The following is a 25386-nucleotide window of genomic DNA, read 5'->3' on the forward strand; positions in this document are numbered from 1 at the left end:
TACCATAGATATGATGTAAAATGTTAAAAAATGATGGGTATAGAAGTTTGAAACTGGATCTATCTATAAAAGACTGCCAAGTCCCCCTTTGGAACCGGCAACTTCTTGAGTTTCTCCATAATTTCACTGTCCGTCATGTTCTGCTCTGTGATGATTTGGTCAAAGTGGTGACAGCCATCCGTATACTTCTGCAGTGGATCTCCTCCTGGGACAGGGCGGCTTTGGCCAGAGGCTAAGGCGGCAAGGTATTGCTTAGAGACGACGAATTTGTGAACGCGGTATATGCAACCCTTTATGACGCCGAACTGGACGAATCTGCGAACGTCAACAAAGCGAAGGACTTCGAAACCTGTGTCTTGATGCCCCTTGAGCCATTCCATGACGGATTTTCCAGGAACAAAGGTGGACATGAGCTTTATAAGATGATAGTTGCTCACAAGGCCGCGTCCGTGCGATACATATGCAGCACACTCATCGACCATCCCGTCAACATTTCGGATAAAGTCGTGGATACCAGGCCGTGGAGCGTAGCATGCCGTGAAAAAGAACATGTCAAGAAGCAGAATAGTGTCGTAGTATAAGAGATGGCGGAGCGCAGTTTTTGCTAGCTCAAGAGAGACAGAAGCAGCGTGAGCGATACGTCGAACATCAGAAACACCGTCGATGTGAGATATGACTTTCTGGAGGGTGAGATCCCAGGTCGGATCCATAATGTCAGAGAATTTGGCTTTTGGGACAGGGACATGCCAGCCTCGAACCCTGGGGGGATCCATGTGGTGAGGGAAAAGCTTCATGTTGATAGTGTTGGCCTCGTCTGTCAATTTATTAGTATCGAGTTCGTTCCAGCGACAAAGTTAGCTTACCAACTGGAATCATGCACTCTCCATAATTGTCCAAATCCTCTTTGACAATCTCAAGCAAACTATCAATCGGCCTCCTCCCAGAGCCTTTCGTCTCTGCATTTTGACTCAAATACTCGTTCTGTTTTTCCATCTCAGAAAAGGTCGAGGCTAGACCACGAACGACGCGCTCATAAGGGACATGATCAACATCAGAGTCGAGCACGAGGCCAAAGTTGAAGATGAACTCATTTCGAAGATACTTGGTGTGAGGAATAACAACTGGATATCCTAAGACAGTGTACTTCCCGTCTGGCGTGTTGATGGTGAGATAGCGATTGCAGAAGGCTTGTCTGGGAATGATGTACTCATGGAGTACGTCGAAGTCGATGAGAGGGGATTTGGTTGAGCCTTCGACGGGAGTTATGCAGCCTGCGGGAGACTGTGCGACAATCTTGGGGCCTGGATAGTATTAGAAAAGATATATGAGCTCATTGGTCTGTAACTATTTACCCTCTTGGGGGAAGAATCTGGCGTAAAAGATGCCTTGAATCATGATGGACTCGGGCTCATTATCTGGTATTGATCAGAGATGTCGATATTGACTCTGACCATTCGCCGGGGTAAATATATATATAAGAAAGTGATGGTGTCCTTATTCTAGGCGATGCAGCTCATTCCATTTTGTCAATAATTTGAGCGCATCTTATTGAAGCTTTCAGATAAGAGTTGAAGATGGTTTAGTAAAGCCAAGTAAGGCATGTTCGCAGCTCAACTCAATTGAGACCAAGATCAACGCCCCACGCTAATTGATTACCCTGTATCAACCCAAGACCCTCGTAAAAAGGATAGAGTGAGTGAGTGGTGTGTTCATTATTGAACGTCAAGATGAGTATACTAAAGTGAGATCTCCTACCAAAGTCTTTTCTTCATCATCTAACTAATCTCGTTGATTCGGAACATTGCGCTGTTTAAGCCTTTTTGAACAAACGGAACCGAATACCTGCGAGAGTAAGATGGGTGCTTGAATCATGAGTTTATATGCAGCCTAAAGCCACAGGTGTCCCCCATAAGGCAGAAAGGAGGTATGAAAAGGGGAATAATTTCAATAAATGACGTCCGCCTTTTCGGTTAAAGAGGTTGAGATGAGGTCTAGTCCGTAGCTCCCGGAAATGATGTTGACTTGGCTGTGATTACTGGAATCTGGCTACAGAAGATGATGGATGGTGGTGGAATAAGATGATATGTGGTCATATGCTTAAGAGAGAACCTTTCAAGAGAAACGATCCTGTATCATAAAAGACTTTTGATACAATATCGCAACTCACATACAAACAAAGTCTATACCAGTATTTACAGGATATTTCTTTTTTTAACTTCTCCAAATCCTGCCCTGCTTAATCAACCCTTCATTCTATCTGATAATTACCCACAGCGCGTCATTGGCAGTAAAAGTTGCCCCACGTCACTACCCGACTGACAATACCACCTGAGCCCAGGCTGCCTGCGCCTACGCCTGCATCTCCAGTTGATCCAATCGAGTAACTCAGCACTTACCGTATGGGACTGGGCCTTGACGTTTAGTCTACCACCCTCCACTTCTTCTCAAGGCCTCGCTCAATTTACCTGCTTTCAACTTCGCCTGCAACATCGCCTTAGCTTCGAGACTACACTTTTCTTCCCAACATCCCCAGGCAGTGGCTCTATTTAGCAGTAACAGCATATCTGGGCACAGCTCTCACGATCGTTCATAATCTACTTCTGTACTCAAGAGCTCCCTCCCAGCTCTTGTTGCCATCCTCAACCCCCCCGCTATCGCTACTCAACCCCCTCGTTGCGCCGCGCCACGCCATATCGCCAGTCTTCACAATGGCCGACAACCCCGAGCCGAGCGCTGACTCTCAGATCACCTTCAAGGTGAAGACTTCCTCGGACAGCACGCACAGCATCACTATCAACGATACAGCAACTGTCCTCGACCTCAAGACTAAGCTTGCTGGAGAGGACTTTGAGAACATTCCCGTTGAACGACAGCGTCTAATCTACTCTGGCCGAGTCATGAAGAACGATGATGCCCTGAGCACCTACAAGATTAAGCACAACAACACAATCCATATGGTCAAGAGCGCTGCCAGCAATCAGCAGCCCAACCAAACTCCCGCCGCCAGCACCTCCACATCGACTCCCGCCCCCACCAACATGGCTTCAGGCACGGCCAACCAACCTTTTGCCAACTTGACTGGTGCTCGATATGCTGGATTTGGGAATGGCCTCCCTGGGCTTGATATGTTCGGGCCCGACGGTGGTGTACGTATGATGCCCTGTGGATGTCAACTGTTTCTGACACATACTTCTAGATGGGCGCTCCAATGGATGAGGCACGAATTCAACGACTCATGTCCGATCCCAACGTTCAACAATCTATGAACGAAGCCCTCAACAACCCCGATTTTATCAACATGCTGATCGATTCGAACCCCATGCTTCGAAATCTTCCCAACGCCAGAGAAATCATCACATCACCATTCATGCGACAGATGATGAGCAGCCCCGAGATGATGAGCCAGGCTATGCGTATGCAGCGAAGCATGCAAGGAGGAGAGGCTGGAGCCTTCCCAGCTCCTGGTGCTACCGATACCACACCCCAGGGCGCAGCCAGCGGAGGAACTACTCAAGGTCAACAAGGCCAGGCAAACCCTTTCGCTAACCCACTTCTCTCAGGCATGTTGGGACGCCAACAGGGAGGCGCCCCTGACATAACTCAGCTGATGCAGCACCTCGAGGGACTTGTCGGTCAGGGACAGACAGCGGCGGGACAGACGGGACAGACTGGCACAGGCAACACACCCAGCCAAGGAGCAACGGACAGTTCGGCCGGTGCGCAGACTTCTGGAACAACGCCTAGCCAAGGTGGTACACAGCAGGGCTCAACCACTAGCCCGCCTCCCGCGAACCCTTTCGCTGCGCTCTTCCCTCCTCCGGGAGCTGGCGCACAGCCCAACAACCCTTTTGGCATGAACCCCGAGATGATGCAGCAGATGATGCAAATGTTTGGTGGTGGTGGATTGGACTCGGCTCCTGCGGCTCCTGCTGATAACCGACCTCCGGAAGAGCGCTACGCTGAGCAATTGCGCCAGCTTAATGATATGGGGTTCTTTGACTTTGATCGCAATGTTGCGGCCCTGCGTCGAAGTGGCGGAAGTGTTCAGGGTGCCATTGAGCATTTGCTTAGCGGACCTTGAACTACAGGTCCAGCGCGGAGAGTCTGGGGATTAGAATCCAATGGTTGCCCACTTCAGTTGGGAGGGGCATTCGAGTCAAGACTGCGAGACAAGCCGAGCAACACAGGTTGATTGGGGAGATATCCTCTAGGTGAAGCATGGTGTGGTCCTAAATATCAGGTTTGGAACAGAGAGAGAGTACTTCGAACTTCGATTACGGCTTGTTTTAATGTGATTTGTAATTAGTCATGACTCTGATTATAGCTGAACTCATGAGGCTAGAGTGCTAATAGGAACATCATGAACGTTGATGTAATTATCCATTATTGGTGTACATACTCGTAACGTTAGTATCGATCAATCAACTAAAAGTAGGGGCCGATCGCCGGGGGAAGATGCCTCGGCTCATGGATCTCTTCCCCGCGTAACCCCAGACTCTGGCTGCGACCAAGGTAACCGACGCCAGCTATTAAATCTGTTCTTTTTCTTTTTCTTTTCCTTTTGCGACATCTCTAATCTCTCCTCCATTTGTCACGTAAACTATATCTTGTGATTTCCTAGTCAACTCTTGATCACCTCCAATTGTTTACGGGCGGAACTTCACTCATAATACCCAGCCACATACATAACAGCCATATCCATCATGCGCGGCATCCAAATCACCGAATACCTCAAGGTGAGCTTCCAATGTCACCAATCGCTTCCGTTGAATATACTAACAAATCAAAAAGGGCCCTGATCAGCTCCAGGTCTCAGACCTTCCCGATCCCAAGCCCACAGATCATGAATATCTCATCCAAGTCCACGCCGCCGCCGCCAACTTCTTCGATATCTTACAAATCCAAGGAAAATACCAAAACCAACCTCGTAAGCTCATCCCCATAAGCACTCACCCACAAAATACTAACACTATATAGCTTTTCCCTGGATCGCCGGCGCCGAATTCGCAGGTACTGTTATCGCCACACCCAAGAGCTCCAACCCCAAGTTTCCCGTTGGATCGCGAGTCTTTGGCGCATCCCAGGGCGCTTTTGCGACAAAGATCAAGGCGAAAGAAGAGACGCTCCTGCCTGTCCCCGATGGTTGGTCGTTCAAGGAGGCGGCTGGTCTGTTTGTTACTGCGCCTACAAGTTATGGCGCTCTGGTTGTGAGAGCGGGTGTCAAGAAGGGCGATTACGTGCTTGTCCATGCCGCAGCTGGTGGTGTTGGTCTTGCAGCCGTTCAAGGTATGAGATACCCAGAAGTGGTGATGAGAATAAGAACTGACATGAAATAGTGGCCAAGGCTTTTGGCGCGACTGTTATCGCGACAGCTTCTACACAGCATAAGCTCGACATTGCAAAGTCTTATGGCGCCGACTATGTCATCTCTTACAACGACGCTACATGGCCCGCTAAGGTCAAGGCTTTGACTCCCAAGTCTCGTGGAGTCGACATCGTTTACGACCCCGTCGGTCTGGTTGACCTTTCTACAAAGTGCACAGCCTGGAACGGTCGAATTCTTGTTATCGGCTTCGCAGCTGGCAAGATCGAAAAGGTGGCCATGAACAAGGTTCTCCTCAAGAACATCTCTATTGTCGGACTTCACTGGGGTGCTTATTCTATCCACGAGAGGGAGACGATACCCAAGGTGTGGAATGGCATCATGGATCTCGTTAAGCAGGGCAAGCTCAGGGGTACTGAGTATACCGATGAGGAGTTTGTTGGTCTTGAGAGAACTGGGGCTGCGCTGAAGGCTCTTGGTGGCCGTGGGACATGGGGTAAGGTCGTTATTAAGATACCCGAGGAGGGACAGAGCAAGCTATAGATGGCGGCTGTATGCGACATGTGACCGAAGAGATAGATTTATGTTACTGAAAACTCAATTGGCTGAGTTAACCACCATTGAGAGAGGACTTCGTAGTAATCTTCAGCCATTTGTATGAACCCGTTAACAATGGTCTAATCTTACTTAATGCAAAGCAATCCCTGGTGTATCATTTCCCAATTCATCATCGTAATCTTCTGCTACTCTAAGCCCATATCCAATGATATTATCTTACTGCTGCTGCTGCTGTTGTTGCTGAACACCAGAAGCCATCTGCTGGAACTTGTCCAGCACCTCTTTATCCACATTGACAGCCCACTGCTCCTGGAAGGCCTGCTCACCTCCGACCATGTTCACCAAGTCCTGCAGGCGCATCTTGACAAAATCGAAGGCGTGAACGGTATGGATGGGATCTTTGGCTTCCATGTTGCGCTCCGCAATAATCTTGGGGGTATCATATTCGGTGGTCTCCAAAGGACCCCATATCAGGGTATCAGTTCCGTTTGCCACACCATCTTGGAGATCAGAAATCACATTGATCCACATATCGAAGTAGTCCTGTAGCTTACTCAACACGAGTTCTTGAACTGGTGATGGCAATTCCAGCAGTCTTGTCAAGCCAAGCAGGTAGAGCTTCTGCCGCTCAATGTGGTCCATGCTTGACATGTGCGAGAACCACTCAGATGAGAGCCAGGCCCAGACTTGATCAAGCGAACCTATATTGGTCAGCATCTGACTGAAGAGTGTGGGTTCAGCAAGAGCCAATCGTCCTAGAATGGCAAAGTAATCTGTCTCAGTGATAGTACTGAGTTTGCTGACCTTTCGGTTAGGGCCTGTGGTCTGATGTGATTCCCAAGCGTCATGTAGGTTTCCGAGAATTTTGTTCATGAAGCCGATTTCAACCATATCCTGTAAGATAACTGAAACGCCCGTCGAGCCGCCAAGCTCTACAGCGGCCCTGATAAAATTCTCAATGCAACTAGTACCCATGCGAACTTGTTCCCGGCTCTTTGAATCTAAGATATTAGACAAGGCGCTTAATGTCGGGCGACGCAGGCGGTCTTCAAGCATAGAAGCGGGAGCAAGAAGGATATAAGACTCGACAGCTGTTAGAGCCAGTGAGGCCGTCTCACTATCATATTCGAGTAGTGGCAGAACAAGTTCTGCAATGTTTACCAACTCAGGAGCCAGGGGAGCATAGCTCTGCATGAGAATATTATTCCACAATTCCAAAGACTCATCAATCAGATGGAGGTGTAGGTCTGATCCCCGACGGGCTGCTTCAGAGAGGAGTGGCAGCATGAAATGCTGATATCGTTGTGAATCGGGGCCCATGCTCATAACGAGGGCTGCGAAGATTGATGTGACTGCTTGTTTGATCATGTACTCTTCAGCACCCGAGTTCTCCCAAACTGTAGGAAGAGCCGACATGAGCTGGTCTCCAAATTGTGATACTTGCTCTTCCATTCGTGTAACCAGAATTCTAATGGACTCAAGGATAGCCAACTTGGTCTCATCGACATCAACACTTTGAACAAGGTTGATGAGTTGTGACAAAACATCAGAAGTGTATGGCAGGAAAGCATCCACGTTGAAGTCAAGCTCATCGGCAATCCATCGTAGTTGTCGGGCAGCTGTAATTCTGACAACCACATCATTGGTCTCATCCTCAGGGTTGAGGAAATGCCGGTAAATTTGGTAGACAATTGGCCTACTTGAGTCATCGAGCTTGATAGGAGCCCACTGACTCACAAGGATGGCGATTCGTCGCCGCAGTACCTTGCAGAGTCCGCCTTCTAGACGTGCATCATTGACAATCGTTGAAGCCAGAACGGCATCAAAGTCAAACATATGATGAACATGAGCAGCGGCGAGGCCCATTGCAGTATAAACTGCCTCTTTGGTAGCAATATCGGCCTGTGGATCTTGTGCTGTCTGGAAATAAGACAACAGGGGAGGGACTAGCAACTCCTTATAGTTTGTGAGAAGATCCAGGAATAGCTTTTCAGCACATGGCCTCACTTCCCACTCATAAGCATTTCCTTCGCTCTGTTCCTGTTGCTCCCACTCCTCGGGATCTTCCTCCCAACCTTCAAGATCCGACTTACGGAAGACAAAGAGATGGGTGATGATGGAGTTAACAATTTGAATGACGAGATCGGGTTTCAAAAGTTCCGTTTTGATCAGGTTCTTAGCCTTTTCTTGCTCGGCTTTTGTTTCTGGGCTTCGCCATCTAAAAGTCTGGACATGCTGAAACCCTATTCGAACGCATGACCTGAGAAGGAGAAGTCCCTTGAGCGCCAGTCTTTCTAGTACAGGGCCCTCGACCTTGGACTTTGCAGATCCGGTCTCTGATGGGCCTTGTCTGATACCGCCAGACTTATCGAATACCTCTGCAAACTTCGCAACCAGCTCCCAATATGATTGCACCAATGGGATAGAGTTGGGAAGAAACACAAAGCTGGCGGCATGCTGCTCCGCCATGTCAATGTGTAGCTTGGTAAATTGGAGCAAGTGTTTGCCAACAACTTCTTGATAATTTGGTGGGACTGCCGAGTCATGACTAACAAGGTTGAGCAGCTGCCCGAACTGGTTCTGTGACAAAGTCCAGAATTGCTCAACAGTGTTGTCACTGTGGGGGCGCTCGTAGCCCATTATAACGAGTCGGCGGAGGACTCGAAGAGCAAGTAAGCTGTTGAGCATAGCCAGGTTGACTTCCTCCTGACGTCCCGGCCCACCAGTAAGGAAGCCCATCCATGCCTGGGACTTTTCTGAGTAGACTTCGCTTAGAACGTGAACGATCTCAGGGGTGACTGATTGTAGCGCGGTCTGGTTCTTTCGCATTCGTGCGGTTCCCAGTTCCTTTACCACTCGTAGTAGAATCTCGAGGATGCCGTGAAGATGTCTTTGGTTGCCATTTCGCGATGAACGGAGTAGCTCGATAATATTGCCCATAGCATCTGGCCATTCGCCAGGATAATCGATTCTAACGATCTTCGCGACCACCAGGGCATTGTGTAGAGCAAGGTTGGTGTGCTCTTCCTCGATAGAACCTTGGAATAGTCGTGAGCGTATCAAGCTCTTCTCCTCCGGTTTTATACTATTCTTGACCTGATTATACAGCCGCCAATAGCGGTCAATACCGTTCTTGAGCTGAATAATGGCGAGAAATCGAACTTCGTAGGCGAGGGACTTGTCGAGGTAGACAGCCTGCGAGATTGTTAGTGCCTTGAAAAGAGTCTCGATCTCGGCCATAGGCTCACCTGCAACGAAGAGTAGTAGCCTGGTTGGAGCTCCCATGATGTTAGTTGTTGCCCTGCCGTCTGACGCTGCGCATAATCGGTTGAGGTGGCTGACTGCAGTGTCTGGTAAAGCGACTGCAATGACAGCGGATTCGCATCGCCTGGGACTTCGATAGCGAAGCTCATGGTGAGAGCCAGCAGCGGCTTATGTCCGTAGGAGCCGCAGGATTAGTTAGGACTGAAGGAGCTTAGATATGGTAACAGAGTACTAAGAGAGCGAGGGCCTCGTTGTGTAAGTGCGAAGAGAAATTACGGTATGAAGAAGAGTCGTGAATTTTGGCTAGCTGAGATCCAATGCTCACGCAGTTGCTCTGTTTGTATGGATGGCGGGGTTCCATTAGGTTGTTAGCGTTGGGGAGGGGTCACACAAAGACCCAAAGACCCATGCCACAATGTCCATAACCACTATAAAACAAAGGGACTGTACATTCAGCCTATGATCTCACCTTTCATATATGGAATTACATATGATCTGAACTACCGGAGTTTGACGTACCAATTATCAGTATGACTCTACTTTCTATAGATTTATATGCAATACATTGCCCTGTATCATATTGTTAACCGCTACACGAGCTGGACATGGCCACCGACTGCCGATAGGCGATAGCTGACCGCTAAGAATAGCGGCCCGTGGGTGTCCGCTAGGCTTTAAACAGCAACAAGCTGGCAGGCGTCCATGGAACGATTTCAGGTGGGTTTGTGAATTTTGGATCGTCATATTTCCGCAAAAGCATTGAGTATCGATCTATCACGCGCCATTGCTTGCTGAAGTGGCCATGATCCGCTCGAGGACTGCCCGAGATGCCTTCAATACATCTCTTAGAAGGCCATGGACGTGCCCTCAATGCATCTCCCGCAGCCGATTTTACTCTGAAAAGTCCGAAAAGCGAGAACCCCCCGACCATCGTAAACTCGGTACCAAGCAAGAACTCTTTATCAGCTCGATCTACAGCCCTGGCTCCCCGATATTCCTACCGAATGGCTCGCGAATCTTCAATCGACTTGTAGACTTTCTCCGAAAGCAATACGTACGATATGGCTTCGAGGAGGTCATTACGCCAACCATCTACAAAAAGTCACTATGGGCAAAGTCAGGTCATTTGGAAAACTACGCCGACGACATGTATGCTGTAAGAGGGAATACAGAACCGCCGCCTGCGCAACATGACGGATGCTGTGGGAGTGACCAGAAGGAACTAAAGCCAGACGAGGAGGAAGCGGGTGATTATGGTCTAAAACCCATGAACTGCCCTGGCCACTGCATCATTTTCGCATCCAAAAACCGCAGTTACCGAGATCTTCCAATTCGATATGCCGACTTCAGTCCGCTGCATCGAAACGAGATTTCCGGCGCATTGAGTGGACTCACTCGTGTTCGGCGTTTTCACCAGGATGATGGACACATCTTTTGCCGACCGATTCAAGTTGAGAAGGAGATCAAGAAGACTCTAGACTTTGTCAAGGTGGTGTACACTGTCCTGCGATTTGGCTCAAACTATCGACTTGCACTCTCCACACGGCCAAAGGATCACTACATTGGTACCGAAGAGGAGTGGGACCAGGCCGAGAACGCCTTGAAGCGAGCCCTGGACGCTTCAGGCATGGAATGGGGTGTGAATGAGGGAGATGGTGCTTTCTACGGGCCCAAGATCGATATCGTCCTCACAGACTCGGATGGAAAGGAGCATCAGACGGCGACCATTCAACTTGACTTTCAACTACCCAAGCGATTTGAACTTGAGTATCAGGCCCCTGCGCCAGAATATGAAGCTAGAGGCGAGACGACCACAGATGCTTCTCTGCTCGATGAGTATGGCCCCGTGCGCCCTGTTATGATTCACCGCGCTGTCCTGGGCTCGGTTGAACGTCTCATGGCTCTCCTGATCGAGAAGTACAATGGCAAGTGGCCTTTCTGGTTGAACCCCCGCCAAGTCATCATTCTCACCATTAACACTGCCGAGCCTGTTGTCGAATGGGCGGGACAAGTGCGCAGTGTGCTGGTCGGTAACAACGACCAACTTTACGAGCAGCTTGAGAACGGCACACTCCCTAGTCAGGATAACGCATTTCGACCGACTGGGCTGTCGGTTGACATAGATGATAGTGCACGACCTCTGGGTGCGAAAATCAAGGAGGCAAGAGAGAAGAACTACGGCGAGATCCTCGTGATCGGACAGAAAGATGTAGAGAACAAGCGGGTTTCGCTGGGTAAGGAGATGCTATCACCAGAGGAGGTGCGTGAGCGGTTCAAAACCATGGTAGACACATTTGCCTAGACAAAGATAGATATGCGATGTCATGTAATAATAGCTGTTAAAACACATTTGTATGATACAATAGTCTCTATATCAGTCTCTCTTCCCTAGTCATGCTGATAGCGCGGCGCTGCCATCGTGGCGCGGCTCGTTGCTATCGCGATTTGGGATGGTCAGGTGCTAATATGCGACAGTCAATCAGTTCCATCGTCTCAATGCCCCAGGCTGTTGAGTCTGTTCGGGCTCTTGACTTGCGGTAGCTGTGAAGACCATCAAAGTGTGTAATCATCCCCTAGTACGACCTGGGTTCGTCGCCTGTTCATATAGGGCCCTTGAAAGATAGTCAGTACCTGGTTCGTTGATCGTAAAGTGGTCACCCGACTCACCTCTTGTGTTTCTCATCGACATCACCGCCAGCCTGTTCAATGCGATCAACCATGGCCTGCCTCTCTGAGAGCTGCTCACGCATATAGTCAACCGTCCGCTTCAGAACCAGGCCTTCGGATCTCCCCTGCCCTTCTAAGCCAGGCACCAGTTCAGTCAAGCGGTCGAAGCCTTCACGAATCGCTTGTCGTCGCTTCTGCTCTGATTGATCCGTATTAGCGAATATCATCTCAAGGATGTACTCAAGAGTATCTCAGATATCATGCGACAGTAGCTATCACGTGTAAATAGTTCACATACCAGATGCGATGTGGTTCTGCTTCTTTTCCTCCTCAGTAAGTCGTGGTTTCTCATCGGCAGCACCGGCATCGCCATTGGCGGGAGACTTGTTATTCGGAGACGACATTATTTGGCCGAGTAGTGATAATGAGGAGAAAGGTAGTGAGACGTAAACAAACAAACAAACGTGCAAATTTTGTCAAGATGCGCATAGAACTTTCATGTGAGAGAGGATATGTAGGTTGCAAATGACGTGCAAGGGTGCTGTCCCCGGATTTTCCATGTGAAAATGACACTACAGGACCCTTAGTCTGCCTGGTCCTTGCATATTGACATCCAATATGGAAGGCGGGCGTTCTCCTGGTTTGGCGATTGAATCATGTCTTGGGTTTGGCTGTTCCTGATCTGCAACACCAATGTTTTAATTTAGTCATGGTAATTATGTAATTATTTGGCTTCACTCTACCGTTCTGAGTATATCCATGAGGCTCAAACTGCTTTGCTCAATACTACAAGGCACCTTGTCCTTGTTAATGCAATCTGTCTGTTAACTCACTTAAAAGTAGTCATGAGGAGCGGGTATCATATGTCGTCTGGTGCTGAGACCTTGGGTCCACGATGACGGGATAGAACCATTTTGCACCTATCAGCTTCAAAGAACACTTCTGGAAACCCGAGCAACTTAGAAGAAGCCAGGGAGAAATAAAGGACTGACAAAATGGGGACTGGTCAAGCCACATTTGTGTAGCTCGTTAAATTGCATGAGTATCCATTCTATTTCCCTGGTATCCTCTATTCTTGCCTAACATTTAGTCCTCTTCCTCGCCTTCACCTTCAAAGTCCTCCTCTTCCTGCCTGAATATGACTTTCTCTGCCATAGCCATGCATTTTCTCACTGGAAGTCCAACAACGTTGTCGACACTTCCGTCAAGCTTCTCAACAAGCAACATGCCGCCCACGCCTTGAACAGCGTAGCCACCAGCCTTATCCGCACCCTCACGAGTCTTGACATATGCCTCAATCACATCATCAGGAAGACCATCAGATTCACTCAAGAAGTACACCTTTGTCTCTTCTGTGTAGGTATCGATGACATAGCCCGGATGTCTCGCGTCTTCTCTTGGAGCGATTACTACAATCGATGTCAAGACCTTGTGCATTCTCTGGTCTCGCAGATGTTTGAGCATGCGAATGTGATCAGCTTCACTTCGAGGCTTCTCCAGGATCCGACCATCCTTGGTAACGATAACAGTGTCCGCAGCGATGACGAGATCAGGGTCCGGTATAGATTTCAGATGAACTTCAAGTGCGGTAGTATAAACATCCATACACTTTTGGTGAGCAGTTGCAGCTACATACTCGTAAGGACCTAGTGCAGCTTTATCGAGATTCTCGGGTTTGGTGGATGGGAGAATCTCGAGGTTTGTAAGGCCGAACTGTCTTTTGTGAGAAAAAGGCTATTGGGATTGACTCCCATGGTTTTGGCTCACCTGTTGGAGCAATGCCTTTCTTCGTGGTGAGGCAGATGCAAGAATCACTCTCTTGCCGTTGAGGTGCTTCAGAATTGGGAGTTCTAGCGGTATAGGACCTTTCCGTAAGGGCCGCTGAGGGGTGCTCTGAGTGGCGGTGGACTTATCATAGTCAGGAGGTGGTTCGCTTGGTGTGTCAGCCATCTTGTCTGGCTTCTTTGATTCCTCGTGTTGGTAAAGTGAAGTTGTAAAGGTTACAGTCCCTAATAAGATGAGATCTGAATCTTGAATGAGGTCAATGTGGGGTTGAATAATGGGAGCTTTGAGCTTTAGCAGCGCCCCGTTTGACTGGGCTTCCTGCTCCTAGCCTCTAAAGCTGCCCCTCGTAGCGACTCTTCATTCATCATGGCAATTAATCAATTTTCCTCAGCTGGTCATGAGTTGAATGTTCAAAGCTTGGAATTGAAATATGCGTATTTCCTCAAAGTTAAGTGCATTCACCTATTCGCTAACTATCTGCTCCTGAAAATCAACAGATCGATTTGAATTTAACTATTCATATTGTCCAAAGTACAGGTTTCATGATACATGGAGCGATCATAGCGTAGGCGATCTGCTTTAATTCGTATCATGGGTGCCTTTCAAGTTCGATGCATGAGAATCAGAGCTTGCGAGAACAATGGCACCACAGAGACGCCGCTACCAATGTAATAAGTATGAATTGTGTCGAGTAATGGCCCTTTATTGTCTGTTGATGATCAATATTGTTGAATTCCATTATCACTGTCTGCCTTGTTGCCTTAACCCGTTTTCAGGCACACATTATAGCTCTCGGTAGGTCGAAGTGGATACCGTACCTCCACGGGCCACCACTAGCATTGGATCCATTGAATGTGCCTCTAAACCTCGCCCTCAGCTCCAAAGAAGCCAGCCCCATTTACCACCGCATCAAAATCACCAGCATCGGAGCGTTTGGAGGGCCTGCATAGACCCGCGATAGCCTAAAGCAAAACGGGGGCCTGCAAAGCATTCTAAAGGTGCATTTTATACAGTGCATCCTCTAATTTCTACCCTGTTTTTTTGAGGCCCGACCCTGGACTTGGTATCTTGCTTGACGCGACCATTGGATCGCACGCGTCAAAATCCACACAAGCGCCGTCGCAAACGACCTCGATCTCCAGATTTGCGATCCTCAATTGCGTCTCAACGAAGTCCTCAAGGAAAACATACCGTAATTATCTTTGATGCGCTCGATTAGGCGACCCTATCGATTATAATCACAATGGAGAGCAAACGCAAGGCCAATGGTACTGCAGCGGTCGACAACGACGATAGAGGCTCTAAGCGTCGCAGACTTACTGTAAGTCCGACCTGTCGCTTCTCGCGAATCTGAATCTTTCCAGTCCTCGAAGATCCCCTCATAGCACAACTTGACAACCTCTGTCACTCCGCTATCACCCCATCGATTTATTGACTGACATTACGTTCTAGGGCGATTTCGATCTTTCCAAAGGCGAATCTCGAGAATCGACAACTACATATGGTCTGTCGTTCCTAGAGCATATTCGAAAAACTGCCGACAAAGCGTGATTCCAACCCGATCTCCAATTATCATTATCGTACTGACTCATCCTGTAGTGGGCGTCTTGTCGCAACCAATTTCGAAGAACTTCCACCCCGCGAGGAAAATGCAGACTATTACGAACAAACACGCATGCCCATCTCATTGTCCATGATCGAGCAGAAACTGAACGATGGCGAATTCGAGAACTTGTCCGAACTCGAGGGCTACTTCAAGCGCATGATCAGCAATGCGAAGGAGTTCTACCCTCGGGGAACCGAGATATTCGAAGATGCGGAACGATTGAGAAAGGCTGTCAGCAATTACATGACCAAGAAAAATCCGGCATATCATGTCAGAGGTTATCAGGCTGTGCCGACCCCGTTCCCGGATGACGAGGAGGAGGAGGCCAATGAGGACAACGAGGACGAAGAAATGAACGACAACGAAGATGAAGATGAGCCCGAGGAAGAAAAAGAAGACGAGGATGAAGAGGACGAGGAAGAGGAAGAAGAAGAGGCGCCAAGCTCTCGTAGACGAACCATTACACTCAAGCGGAGAACACCTGGTCGTACACCTGGTCGAAGGGCGTCCACTCGAGGCAAAGAGACCCCGAAGCCAGCAGCGCCAGCTGCAAAGCCAGACCACGTCTACGAAGATGTACCCTACAAGGGATTGACATTTCAGCAAGCCCAGGAAAAGCTCATCGAGGAGCTTATCCGACGCGAAGACCCTGGATACGATGGCCCTTACTTCGAAGCTTTCATCAACCTACCGCCTCGGTCTCTCAAGGAGTATTTCAAGGTTATCAGTGACCCCATGTCGATCCGAAAACTGCAGAAGGCAGTCAAGGGTTTCCACGGTCGTGGTGGCTCAACTGGAGTTAGCGATTACAAGTCATGGGCTGCTTTTGAGGAGAAGGCAAAGCTATTGTGGACCAACGCGTACTTTTACAATGAAGAAGGTAGTGAGATCTACTTGGTTGCGCAGGATCTCGAGGTCAGTGCCTTCTTGCTTTCTTCATCAACATTTCTAACCGCGTTGCAGAAATTCTTTTATGAGCAGTTAAAACAAGCACAAGCCGTTGTAACTGAACCTGCTCAACCGAAGATTAAGCTAAAGGTTGGCGGATCCAGTGAGACGCCTACACCCGGACCCAAGAAGATCACCATCCATGTTGGAGGTCAACGAGATTCCGCGGACTCACCAGCGTCGGCTCAGTCGAAGATGGCCTTGACAAATGGTCAGACTGTGAACGGTACGGCACGCACTTCAACGCCTGCTCAAGCTGTCAACCCTCAATTAGAAAAGGCTAGAAGCACCTCGTTATCTGCAGTGCCATCTCCTAGTCCTTCTGTACAGAGTGCGGCTCTCAAGGCGGATGAGGCCTCAAGGGCATCACCAGCAGTTCCGTCACAACCCCCTAGCGCTGCACCTACCCAAGCGACTCCTGCGGTTCCTGCGGCTGCTCCCGTTGTACCTGCTCCTGTACCTGTGGCGCCGCCCCAACCGATCACCAATCCGCTTGTTAATGGGTATATGGACCAAAAGCATCCTCGACGCGCTGGTAAAGGTAATTCGCCCAAACACATTGACTTGCTGCAAACACTAACAAATCTAGGCATCGACGATGCTCTTATTGAGAGTATGAAGATTCAGGTTCACCCCACTCTTCAATCACACAGTCCTATACTGGCAACTATCAGACCCAACCCTAAGGAGATGGAACAGTCTGCCACTCTCAACCTGCCCCCTCATCTCACCCGCATTCTTGCCGTTACCGCAATACCCAGCCATTTACAGAATAGACAATACAGCCTCTGGACACTGGTCAACAAGCAACCGCTTAAGCCCATTCATCACCAAGCTCCTGGTCAGCAACCTCATGAGCGCGCTTTCGAGGCAATGCTACACCCAGGGCTCAACGTACTCGAGTCACATCTCATCGCCGCCATTCCACGACATGAGCGTGTTCCAGGCGGCCCTGAGGTTGAGTTAGAAGTTTTCACCATCTCGATCAACGTCCTGAGGAATTAACACTACCAACATCATCAGTCAGGGCATGGTAGAAGGCAGGCAGGCATCTGCATGGGCAATTCGAAGAACACTTACTAAATCTAGTGTTGGTGGCTAGTTCTGTATTGGATGAGGGAAGAGTTTGCAAGTGCGAACAATATCCTACGATGCCTTTTATGAACAGGATATAGGAAGGCATGGGATGGTACTGGTGTTGGGCGGGTATACGGATGCGTTTCTTCTTTTCTTTGTATTGGCCTAAGGAATAGGCTTATAGGGAGCATATAAATGTTCATGCTGCATCTTTTCACAGCACAGGTTAAGTGGGTAGGGTAGAACGAGGCAATATCAAACGCTGATATTCTAAATCTCCTATGGTATCTCAAGCCAAACCTGTTCCATGCGCCACGCCATGCCAAGCCCTGCATAATTTCCGAAACCTATTTTGTTAAATGTTACAGTCTAACCAGGCGCAGGCCGTTGCTTCAGCTGCATCAAGTGCTTGAGCATGGTCTGGACAGCCACGTACTGACGAGTCTTGGGATCGTAGTAGCCCGCAACGAGAACTGCCATTACCGCTGTCTTTCCCTTGAGTTCAACAATACCGTCAACTCTGATACATCCTCTGCCGGGCAGGCTCTTGGTAGGCTTCCAATGGCGGAGAAAGGCGAGAGCACCAGCCATGCTAGCAGCTTGAAGACGAGGATCGAGTTTTGCGTCTGGACCAAATGCAGCGCTAATGATCTCGTTGAACACTGGGGGAAGATGTGCAGTATGTGCCTTGGGGTCGTGCTGGACTGCTGTTCTGGTGGCAGCCGGAGATGGAATTATGCCAGGTAGGTTTCCCACTGGTACTTGGTGCCAGCCAGATGCCGGGGGATCAGGTTCACTTAAGCCGATCGCTTTTGAGATATCCAGCGCTACTTGTTTCGTTAAGAAACTGACAAAGGTCCAACAACCCATAGCGAGAGCTTTGGGGTAAAGTGCCTTAGCAAGAAAGCTAGCAGCAATCGAGTCGATGGGTCGATCACCCCAGAAGATGCCCTCTTCGTCGATCATGATTCTTTATTAAATTAGCCAACGTATATCATGTGTAGGTTGAGAACTCACCCAGAGACATAGTGTATCGGTGGAGGAGCAGGCGGGAAGATTATGTCAAGCCAGTACTTCCTCACGGTTATTTCTCCACCAAGAAGCTTGTTGAAGGCAGGGTTTCGCTCAACACCACGCTTGATCTCGTTTGCTAGACCACCTATGCAAATGTCAGAACATGCAAATTCTCGAACTGGCTTCACCTACTCTTGATCTCCTGAAGAAGCTTCTTATCCTGGCTAACTTTGACGAATGTTTGCCACTCTGGGTCCGAACCACGATATGGTGGTTGTTTGACTTCTTTGGTTGTGAAGGGGAATGGGAGAAATACCAACGGCTCGTCAGGGTCGTGGAGGGCCTCGGCTTCCTCCTTCTCTTTTTCAGACAGCGCCTCCCATTCTGCGTCAGCCCAGTCGAATATGGGATCGAATACAACGGCGATGAAGATTTGCCAACAAGCATAGAGCACAATAGTTGTAAAGATCGCTCGGCTTCGCGGAGGGTTAGCATCGCGGTTCGCTCAACCATGACAGCTTCTATAGCCAGACATACCGAAGTCGATATCGGAAGAGAATCCATTTCGCCTTTCTCAGTCTTCTCTTAGCTTCCTCGGACCCCGCCTGGTTTGCGCTTCTGTGGTAGACTGAGTTCACCCCGTTGGCGCTTGTTAAAGGACTGGGCTTAGAGAAGTAGACCGATATAGGACTCGATTGCCTTTGACGCCAGAGCAAGAACGATATTCGCCTGTTAAAAGGTCGGATCTGGCTGGCAACTATTCGTTGGGTTTGGAACCTCGTCGTGGGGAGAACTGCTTGTCGCAGAGCTGTCTGCCGAGCCAACATGTCGCCTCCTCTGCCGCTGCCGCGGACGAGGACAACAAAATAAAAACTGCTCAAGTTATAAGAAGAGAAAATGCGATTGGTCTCGCTACTGAAATAGTGATTCAAGGAATGACATGCATCGTGACAATGTCGACAACAATTATTGCAATGCTAAACTGCTGTCTCACGGCTACGATTAGCTTCCAATGATAGGTAGTGTAATCGCTGAGACTGTGTCAAATGCCCTGGACACTGTATCGATCGTCACTGTAGCGCTATAATTCGGGGGCTGTCACACTGTATGACGACGGAACAACTCGAAACCCGGCCGCAACCAAACACGTGCATCATCCCGGATTCGCGTTGCCTGTATCAAGCTTGCGACGTTATGCTATCTCAGCCTGGTCTTAAGCCTCAAGACAACCAAGCTTCATCAATCCGCATCAAAAATGAAGCTCAACATTGGGCTCAGTGCAGCCTTTGCAGGCATTGTTGCTGCATCTCAACAACCCGCCGCTGACGGTACCAAAGTTTACATCCTCCGAGGATCCCATCACATCGAGCCTACGACGAGCATCACTCCCAGCGAAGCCCGTCTCATCCTGTACCAGCGCCTCGCCCCCGAGGGACGGGACTTTTCATTTCGCGATCTCACAGCTTCCGACGATGAAGAGCGTGTCGTTTCTTTAATGAACAAATATGGAAAGGCCCCTGCGCCATTGCTCTCCGATGAGAAGACCGCGACGCCGCGCCAGCTCGCTATTACCATTGAGGGAATGCCCTCCTTCGAATACGAATCGTTCTTTGGCTGGCTTTTTAACACACAGCCCGACTTCACCACGGATATTAGCAAGGAGAATGGCGAGCATCCCGAGGTCTTTGTAAATGTCCTCGCCAAGATGCCCGAGTGTCCCCTGAGCCAGATTGCTGCCTTGGACGAGAAGTGTTTCAATGGCCAATCTGCTTATGCGTCATACAGCAGATCCCAGGTAACTAACTCCTATCATTTTCATTGCCCCAAGTTGTTTTCTAATGACGCGATAGGATGGTGATCACCCCACTACCCTACTAAATGAGCTTCCCAAGCTTCAGAAGCTCGCCGAGTCAGGCGAACTACAGACCATCCTGGTTTTCCTGCCCATCGGCGTCGACTCTGAGGACAAGTCCGACAAGGATCAAGAGCTTCGACGTCGACAGGCTGAGACCGTTATCTCGTCTATCGAAGAGACAGCCGAGTCACCGGCCGAAACCTCTACCACACCCGCGAAGCCTTCGAACCCCATTAAAGCTGTATGCTTCACCTCAGAGGATAGCTGCATGGAAGCTACGGGCAACTGCACAGGTCACGGAAAGTGCCTGAACAAATACGGCAAAAGCAAGGACTCTTGCTTCGTCTGCCACTGTCAAGTTACCAAGTCCGAGAGTGGCAGTGTCACTCACTGGGGCGGTAGCATGTGCCAGAAGCAGGACATTAGTGTCCAGTTCTGGCTCTTTGCTGGCTTCACCATTGCCCTCCTTACCATTCTGTACATGGCTATTGGCATGCTCTTCAGCGTTGGTGAGGAGAAGCTTCCTGGAGTGATTGGTGCTGGTGTGTCGAGGTCCAAGTAAAGTTAGAAAGGGGGAGATGGGAAGAATTATGGGAACTGTCGGGCTGCTGGAGTTGCGTAAGCCGACTCGGGGAGTTTTCACAACACAATGACTCCAGGGCGGCATGTATCATCATCATATGGTGTATTTGACATACGGGCGTACAAAGGCTAGGAGCTTGTATCAGGTGCCTCGATAAGGGGCTTCTTTTGTTAGAATGCGTTTCGATTTTTGCGACCAGTTCATTGAGTACAAGAGCATGCAACTATTCGAGTTATGAGAGTGCCTTTTCACATGTCGTGACGAGTCAATGCCGACCCTCTTTCACATGATGGTCTTTTTGAGCTTGGACATGCCATGACGCGTATTGAGCAGGGCTCCTGGTCTTCTTACATTCTTTCTTATCGGTCCATATGATGTGATGCTGTTATGTTTAAGCGCTTACTCCGTCTCGCGTGAGTTGGAAGTTTGCGCCTTGATGAGCGATCATTACTCTTAGTGATGAATGTTTCTCGTAGAGATGAATTGTTTCGTAGGAACCTGTCGAATTTATATATCTTGGCTCCGTTATCATCTTTCGTCAAGCTCCCCTGATGTTAGCAGCTCAGGTAAACTTATGAAAATTGCATCCAGCGCATGCTTCTGTTGGTGGAGCTGACAGGTATGAATAGCGGATTTCGAATCGAGCTTTGATGATATCATGCAACATCACCAGCTTGGTGTTGATACTCGATAAGAAGAACACGTCAATATAACACCTCCACTGATCCAGCGACTCAATCGAGTCCTTTCGCGACTCTTATCAATGTATTTCTAAGCTTTAACCGGCATTCACTCCCCAATTCCGGCCGACATGGCGTTATGAGGCTCTTGGAGCTGAAACCCCTGGACCCACCCTAAACCAACCGGACTTTGCAAGCGCCCCATCCCGGTTTCGACGTCTTCCCTTATTAACCTACCTACTAATAACTAATACTACACGACTTAAAGAACCGGGTTTTTCTGCTTTTCGTCAAAAGTCCGCCGGACTTGTCACCGTACACCGCCTTCCATTCCTCTCCTGCAAGCTCTTTATGCACGGCAGATCACAGTTATGATATCCTCCAACACAGACAGACCCAAGCCCGCAACGGCTAAATGGGGTGCTGCTTGCGCACAGTGTTCTACAGCGAAAGCCAAGTGTATACGGTCAAATAATACTCCTGGATCAAAGTGCGACAGGTAAGCTTATTTCTAACCCCCTTTTCTACGTTGCAATGGTTTCTCAGACGTGTTGAGCCACGTGGGATGCGGCTCCGAAAGGCCCGGGATTTCCGGAGGACTATGACCGGATCTTCGGCCGTCATTACGGACCCTCTCCATAATATCCGGGACCGCGGTTGAAAGGGGAAAATGGGACTGACACATGCTTTACAGATGTGAAAGACTAGTCAAGAATTGTACAGAACAGGTTCATCGACCCCGGAAAAAGAGAACTGTCAAACCATCGTAAGTTAACCTATCATACAACCCTAACATCACATCGCATCCACATATATCATCCGTTACTGACATGATCTAGACGAACTGCTCAAATAGAAGAGAGACTAAATGGACTAGTCAATCTTCTCAAAGCAGGTGGCCTCACCAATGCCGATCTTGCAACAGACACTACTTGCATCCCAACTGAGGTTGACCCTACCACTGCTGATCAAAGGAAGCCTTCAACGAAAGAAAGAGATTCTTCACTCACTCCTGAGACAATAGATTGGTCAATACCTGATACTTACAACTCATATGCTCCTCCTCAATGTATTTGCAGACAAACCAGTGGAGTGGCCCCCCCTCCTCCGGCCTCAGATGAGGAGCTCTTGAAGCTCTATCGAAAAGAGTTGCAGGCTCTTCACCCGTTCGTCATCATCCCCGATGGCGTCACAGCAGTGAAACTTAAGACGACGCGGCCTTTCCTCATGTCAGCTATTCGCATGGTTACATCTTATCGCAGTCTAAGGTCGATGAGGGCTCAAATGTATCATCTGATGAAGTACATAGCAGACCACATGCTCATCCGCTCTGAGCGATCCTTGGACTTATTACTTGGAATCATTGTCATAATCGCATGGTATAAGTATCACTGCTTCATGCACGCGCAGCTAAACAACTTGATTGCCTTGGCCTCTACCCTCGTGGGCGAGTTGGGCTTGCACCGCAGCCCGAGTGTTCTCGAGCGGACCAGCTTGATGGTCGTGACACCATTCCAACCTGCAGCAAGGACCAACGAGGAGAGGAGAGCCTTGCTAGGAGTGTGGTACTTATCTTCATCGTGAGTTGAACCGCTATCATGACCGGTTCTTCTGGGATTAACTGTTGTTAGAATGTCTCTTGGGTTCCTACGGATAGAACCCATGCGGTACACCAAATACATCCAGCAATGCCTGGCTGTTCTTGAGCAGGAGAGGGAATACGATACAGACATGCGGCTCGTGACACTCGTCAGGGTTCAGCACTTGACGGAAAGGATCGCGCAACTCAACGCTCCCGATGACCCAGCGGAAGAAGTTGTTGGTCTACCAGCAGCCCCATTATCAGCCTACGTTTCTGCGTTTCATAGCGAACTTGACAGGATCAGGAATGGGCTACCTCCCGAGCTTACAAACGACAGTGAGTTCTATTATCGGTACAATTTATGTTTTGATTTACTGATGGTGACTTTTGTAGGAGTGATAAATATGTTTCTAAATACGGCCATGCTCCGGTTATATGAACCTCCTATCCTGGATGCCCCTCGAATTATATCAATGTCAGAGTCATTGACATCTCCCACATTGGGGGCTGCTTCAGCTCTCGACATCTTTTACCAGTCAAGAAACGCCTTAAAGAAGTTCTTCGATGATTGGCTTCTGGTCCCAATCCCAGAGTTTTACAATCAGACAACATCAGTAGTTGCACAACTGGTTTACGGGATGACAATGCTCGGTCGCTGGGCCAAATACACTGCCCCGATTCCTTTGACAAAGGCTACTACGCCGATGCCGCAGGACACAAGCGCACGAGATCCTCACGATGAGATTTACAAGGCAGACTCCGCATATTCGGCGAGTGTCAGCCCATCAGTTGCCACACCGTCAGTGACGACGGGAAGAGATTCTCATGAAACGAGCCCAATCTCACTCCGTGAGGGTACCGACCCGAGGCTGCCAGCTGCCGTGGCCGCTCTTCGGTCACAGATCCAGACCCAGCCAGGACTTTCGCTTGACGTTACAGGGATATTATCAGCAATATGTGCACGATTCGAAGAAGCCAATGCATCGTTCCAGATGGCGTCAACTGAGCCTGGTTCATCGGATCACAACCTCTGGAGCATGAGCGCAATCAAAGTCAAGATCACAAGGGCAAAACTGGAAAGATGGGCCGAGATTGTCGCGGCTGGAACAGAAGCGCTGAAGATACATGATGAGACCCGAGACACGGAGATGGGAGGGAGTAGCACGAGCGAGACCGGAGCAGCTGGGACAGGGGCGGTAATCGGACAAGATATGCAATCGGATGTGTTCTCAATGCCGGACTGGAATCCAGAAATGCCTTGGGCTTCCGAGGTGCTCCAGGGCGTTGACCCTTCGATATGGTTCGATGGCTATTTGGATTGGGGCGCTGTGGTCATGAACTCGATGGGTGGTCACATGGAGCAATAGATGTGTCTCGTACGGCGTACGAAAGAAGAAAACAATTCACTAATGCTATCAAGTAGCTCATTCGGTGTTGGTCATCAGATGAGTGAGCCCTGCAGATCCTTGTTTCCTCATCCATGGGGAGCCCTGCAGTTTGCCCTGAATCAGGGATACGTCATCTTGTCTTGTGAACGCATGCTCTTCACGGCGGCTAAGGATATTCTTTGGTCGTGCAAGATGGCGAGTATATCTGGTCGACATAGAATCCCATTCTGGAGGGGCTCATTAACTTGAATGAAAAGTGTCTTGGAATAACGTCTATCGAAATGAACACAGTAGAAAGCAATACGTCAGTATTCTGAGGCCAATTGGTCCCATTGCTGTAATTTCGAGGCTGTAGCTTGAACCCCTGACTGGTGGCGTCCCTGTTGATGCAGCCATGTACACACTGCGGGCATGGCAACATGGTACTACCCGCCAGAGGTGTGCCAGTGCCGCACACACTTGTGCGACTATCTATAATGCATTGTGAGATATTACCAGACACGACATTGTGTTTGTGGCGGCACAACGTCAGGCCTCGACGACTTTTGAAATCAGAATAAGACAGGTCGCGAAAAAGGTCAGCTTGTTTCAGCCTCCAGAATTACTGTCCCGTGACTGACTTAGAAAATCGTTATTGCAGAGATACATCTGTATAGACCGCGTCATGCACCGTTGTTTTGCAGATTTATGCAGCTGCTATTGCGTGCCGGACATGTCGATGAGGAAGACTCAGTAAATGCCACACAGGTGTGCTTGAATTGCCCCTTTCTTACACTTTCCCTTTGGCCAGTCGTCTGACCGTCTCAGCTCTAAGCTTAATACCAGCTAGTTACGTTGATATTTGGCCCTCCAACTCTGTACCTAAAGTTGCATCGTTACACAAAAACGCGGTAGTAACTCAGCGGCCAAGGGAGGCTTTGACAAGGAGCAGCAAATGATTAACGGCTGCCGTGAATCAGCTTATTATATCGCAGGTAAATTCACGGGTCAAAGCGCTTTCCGATGGCGATTGGTGTATACAATTGGTTAAAACTTTCCATGAGGCAGTATCAATGT

The 25386-nt window shown here is 49.1% G+C and overlaps 11 protein-coding genes across 11 annotated transcripts; 6 read left to right on the forward strand and 5 right to left on the reverse strand.

Moving 5' to 3' along the window:
- Positions 1-59: 59 nt before the first annotated feature.
- FTJAE_6360 (nitrogen permease regulator) lies at positions 60-1395 on the reverse strand (the record flags this gene model as incomplete). The annotated part of the gene is made up of 3 exons (XM_037352964.1): positions 60-814; positions 864-1301; positions 1353-1395. 3 exons carry the CDS (start codon positions 1393-1395, stop codon positions 60-62), a joined length of 1236 nt encoding a protein of 411 aa, XP_037206573.1.
- A 1313-nt stretch (positions 1396-2708) lies between these two features.
- Positions 2709-4081, forward strand: FTJAE_6361 (Deubiquitination-protection dph1; the record flags this gene model as incomplete). The annotated part of the gene is made up of 2 exons (XM_037352965.1): positions 2709-3146; positions 3197-4081. The coding sequence occupies 2 exons, from the start codon at positions 2709-2711 to the stop codon at positions 4079-4081; spliced, it is 1323 nt and encodes a 440-aa protein (XP_037206574.1).
- Positions 4082-4703: 622 nt separating this feature from the next.
- On the forward strand, positions 4704-5866 carry FTJAE_6362 (NADPH2:quinone reductase; the record flags this gene model as incomplete). The annotated part of the gene is made up of 4 exons (XM_037352966.1): positions 4704-4736; positions 4792-4927; positions 4978-5286; positions 5337-5866. The coding sequence occupies 4 exons, from the start codon at positions 4704-4706 to the stop codon at positions 5864-5866; spliced, it is 1008 nt and encodes a 335-aa protein (XP_037206575.1).
- Positions 5867-6097: 231 nt separating this feature from the next.
- Positions 6098-9294, reverse strand: FTJAE_6363 (nuclear transport factor; the record flags this gene model as incomplete). Its single annotated transcript, XM_037352967.1, has 2 exons — positions 6098-9076; positions 9130-9294. The coding sequence occupies 2 exons, from the start codon at positions 9292-9294 to the stop codon at positions 6098-6100; spliced, it is 3144 nt and encodes a 1047-aa protein (XP_037206576.1).
- Positions 9295-9947: 653 nt separating this feature from the next.
- On the forward strand, positions 9948-11447 carry FTJAE_6364 (threonyl-tRNA synthetase; the record flags this gene model as incomplete). The annotated part of the gene is made up of 1 exon (XM_037352968.1): positions 9948-11447. One exon carries the CDS (start codon positions 9948-9950, stop codon positions 11445-11447), a length of 1500 nt encoding a protein of 499 aa, XP_037206577.1.
- A 133-nt stretch (positions 11448-11580) lies between these two features.
- On the reverse strand, positions 11581-12216 carry FTJAE_6365 (MLX-interacting; the record flags this gene model as incomplete). Its single annotated transcript, XM_037352969.1, has 3 exons — positions 11581-11686; positions 11813-12011; positions 12111-12216. 3 exons carry the CDS (start codon positions 12214-12216, stop codon positions 11581-11583), a joined length of 411 nt encoding a protein of 136 aa, XP_037206578.1.
- A 682-nt stretch (positions 12217-12898) lies between these two features.
- On the reverse strand, positions 12899-13762 carry FTJAE_6366 (septum formation maf; the record flags this gene model as incomplete). The annotated part of the gene is made up of 2 exons (XM_037352970.1): positions 12899-13525; positions 13580-13762. The coding sequence occupies 2 exons, from the start codon at positions 13760-13762 to the stop codon at positions 12899-12901; spliced, it is 810 nt and encodes a 269-aa protein (XP_037206579.1).
- Positions 13763-14840: 1078 nt separating this feature from the next.
- On the forward strand, positions 14841-17156 carry FTJAE_6367 (polybromo-1; the record flags this gene model as incomplete). The annotated part of the gene is made up of 5 exons (XM_037352971.1): positions 14841-14918; positions 15050-15144; positions 15197-16118; positions 16167-16692; positions 16741-17156. The coding sequence occupies 5 exons, from the start codon at positions 14841-14843 to the stop codon at positions 17154-17156; spliced, it is 2037 nt and encodes a 678-aa protein (XP_037206580.1).
- A 441-nt stretch (positions 17157-17597) lies between these two features.
- On the reverse strand, positions 17598-19069 carry FTJAE_6368 (uncharacterized protein; the record flags this gene model as incomplete). The annotated part of the gene is made up of 4 exons (XM_037352972.1): positions 17598-18198; positions 18246-18387; positions 18435-18718; positions 18780-19069. The coding sequence occupies 4 exons, from the start codon at positions 19067-19069 to the stop codon at positions 17598-17600; spliced, it is 1317 nt and encodes a 438-aa protein (XP_037206581.1).
- Positions 19070-19497: 428 nt separating this feature from the next.
- Positions 19498-20659, forward strand: FTJAE_6369 (uncharacterized protein; the record flags this gene model as incomplete). Its single annotated transcript, XM_037352973.1, has 2 exons — positions 19498-20037; positions 20093-20659. 2 exons carry the CDS (start codon positions 19498-19500, stop codon positions 20657-20659), a joined length of 1107 nt encoding a protein of 368 aa, XP_037206582.1.
- A 1072-nt stretch (positions 20660-21731) lies between these two features.
- On the forward strand, positions 21732-24309 carry FTJAE_6370 (uncharacterized protein; the record flags this gene model as incomplete). The annotated part of the gene is made up of 5 exons (XM_037352975.1): positions 21732-21859; positions 22055-22126; positions 22200-22940; positions 22992-23278; positions 23336-24309. The coding sequence occupies 5 exons, from the start codon at positions 21732-21734 to the stop codon at positions 24307-24309; spliced, it is 2202 nt and encodes a 733-aa protein (XP_037206583.1).
- Between the last annotated feature and the right edge of the window lie 1077 nt (positions 24310-25386).

The sequence above is a fragment of the Fusarium tjaetaba genome, assembly GCF_013396195.1.
Source record: "Fusarium tjaetaba strain NRRL 66243 chromosome Unknown NRRL66243_c0000123, whole genome shotgun sequence".
NCBI lineage: Eukaryota > Fungi > Ascomycota > Sordariomycetes > Hypocreales > Nectriaceae > Fusarium > Fusarium tjaetaba.